This window comes from Carya illinoinensis, chromosome 6 (genome assembly GCF_018687715.1).
Source record: "Carya illinoinensis cultivar Pawnee chromosome 6, C.illinoinensisPawnee_v1, whole genome shotgun sequence".
NCBI lineage: Eukaryota > Viridiplantae > Streptophyta > Magnoliopsida > Fagales > Juglandaceae > Carya > Carya illinoinensis.
The window spans coordinates 10,307,941-10,309,861 of NC_056757.1; the positions used below are offsets into that span (position 1 = coordinate 10,307,941).

The 1,921-nt window shown below is 35.7% G+C and overlaps 1 protein-coding gene across 1 annotated transcript; it reads left to right on the plus strand.

The window, feature by feature from the left end:
- Positions 1-239: 239 nt before the first annotated feature.
- LOC122313751 (protein PLANT CADMIUM RESISTANCE 7-like) lies at positions 240-1,518 on the plus strand. Its single transcript, XM_043128963.1, has 4 exons — positions 240-570; positions 701-772; positions 863-1,075; positions 1,302-1,518. The coding sequence occupies exons 1-4, from the start codon at positions 366-368 to the stop codon at positions 1,382-1,384; spliced, it is 573 nt and encodes a 190-aa protein (XP_042984897.1). The 5' UTR covers positions 240-365; the 3' UTR covers positions 1,385-1,518.
- The last annotated feature ends 403 nt before the right edge of the window (positions 1,519-1,921 follow it).

Consider the following 1,921-nt stretch of genomic DNA (forward strand, 5'->3'; position numbering starts at 1 on the left):
ATTTTTGATAAAATTTAATTTTTAATTAATTATATTAAATTAATACACATTAATACATAATTTTTTCAATATCTATAGTTAACTGTCGTGTGCATGGAACGAAAAAGACCGGAAACTGATGCTTTCACTTTAGTCTAGTCTATCTTAAATCAAGAACGGGCACGTGGAAAAAGTAAGACATACGGCAGGTTGACTTGATCAAGCCAGCTTGACTTGACTTGTTAGCCCGGTGGACTCGTAAAGCGTGACCTCCCATTCCAAACCTCAATGATTAATCGTTTATCGTCCTCAGAAAACCGATCCACGGTTGCTGTGCTACCCAAAATTTCTCAATCCCAAGATCTGTAATATCTTGTTCACTCATCATGTATTCAACAGTCCCAGATGGTTATGAGAAGTACTCCGACCCGCCGCCTTCATACTCCAAGGACACCGCCTCCGGCGTTCCTGTCAGCTCCGACGGAAGCCTGTATTATGAGTCTTCCAAGCCAGCTGCGTTTCAGATTCAGTCTAAAACTCGGCTCCCCTGGTCCTCCGGCCTCTTTGGATGCTTCTCCGACCTCAAAACTTGTATGTATATAACTTGGTACATGCTTTTAAGGTGTTGCAGGTGTACATATATGTTTGTCTGAGAATTATAGTTTGGAGAGTAATTGAAAAGGTCAAATAATCCCTGTTACTGCTGGGTGTTTTACCACAGGTTTGGTGACGTGCTTTTGCCCCTGCATTACCTTTGGTCAGGTTGCAGAGATTGTGGATAAAGGATCAACATGTGAGTATATATAAAATCAAAGGAATTAAATACATGTCCAATTGATATTGAAAATGGGTGTGATTGTTTGAAACGTGTACGACGTTGCAGCATGTGGAGCTAGTGGGGCGTTGTACGCACTGGTATGCTGTGTGATAGGGTGTCCATGCTTTTACTCCTGCTTCTACCGCGCAAAAATGAGGCAGCAGTACTTGCTGCGGCAGACCCCTTGCTGTGATTGCTTGGTTCATTGCTTCTGCGAGTGTTGTGCCCTCTGCCAAGAGCATCGTGAGCTCAAAACCCGCGGTTTTGACATGACTATCGGTATACCTCTCTCTCTCTCTCTCTCTCTCTCTCTCTCTCTCTCTCTCTCTCTCTCTCTCTCTCTCTCTCTCTCATTGTATCAGTAGTCTCAGGGAAACACTTTTAGAAAATGGATTTTGCAGTACTTTTCCAAACATTTATCAAAATTATGAGTGACAGTTTTTTCCTTCTTTTCTCAGTTATTATTAACGAAAAATTTAATATGATTTTAAATCAAATTGGATAGGATGGCATGGAAATGTGGAGCAACGTAATCGTGCAGTGGCCGCGATGGCTCCGGCGGAGGTGGAAGGAAGCATGAGTCGATAGAACGCATTCAAGATCTAGTGTTGCTGGATTTCAACTATATATAGCCAATACTATAGGTGTGATTAAGATTATTGTTCTACATCCATGGCTAAAACCATTCAATAAAATAAATCTATAAACTGATATGATTTGAAGTGGTATGTTAGATTGTAAATTTTTTTTATTATAAAATAGATTTAACATATCATACAAAATCGTATCAGTTTATTAGTCTATTTTGTAAAATTTCTTAATGATTGTAGCACTTCTCTTTATAATAATGAATTATGCTTTGTAATAATTAATTTTGAATGATTTAAATCTTTTGTATTGGATTCAAACTAAGATAGTTACTTTTTAATTAAAAAAATAAAATGATAGTATGATTATCAAATATATCTACTAAATATGCCTATTCATATATTTTTATGATTTTTTATATTTTTTTAATAATTAAAAAAATGACTATTAATAAATTTATATATATATATATTTTTTTTTCTTAATAGTCAAAAATGTTTAAAAAACATTAAAATACATAAAAATAAAATAAAAAAA

Bases quoted from the DNA above. Each gene is read 5' to 3' on its own strand.
- LOC122313751 (XM_043128963.1), top strand. From the start codon at position 366: ATGTATTCAACAGTCCCAGATGGTTATGAGAAGTACTCCGACCCGCCG. The intron at 571-700 runs GTATGTATATAA...GTTTTACCACAG, and splicing joins CTTCTCCGACCTCAAAACTT to GTTTGGTGACGTGCTTTTGC. The intron at 773-862 runs GTGAGTATATAT...ACGACGTTGCAG, and splicing joins TGTGGATAAAGGATCAACAT to CATGTGGAGCTAGTGGGGCG.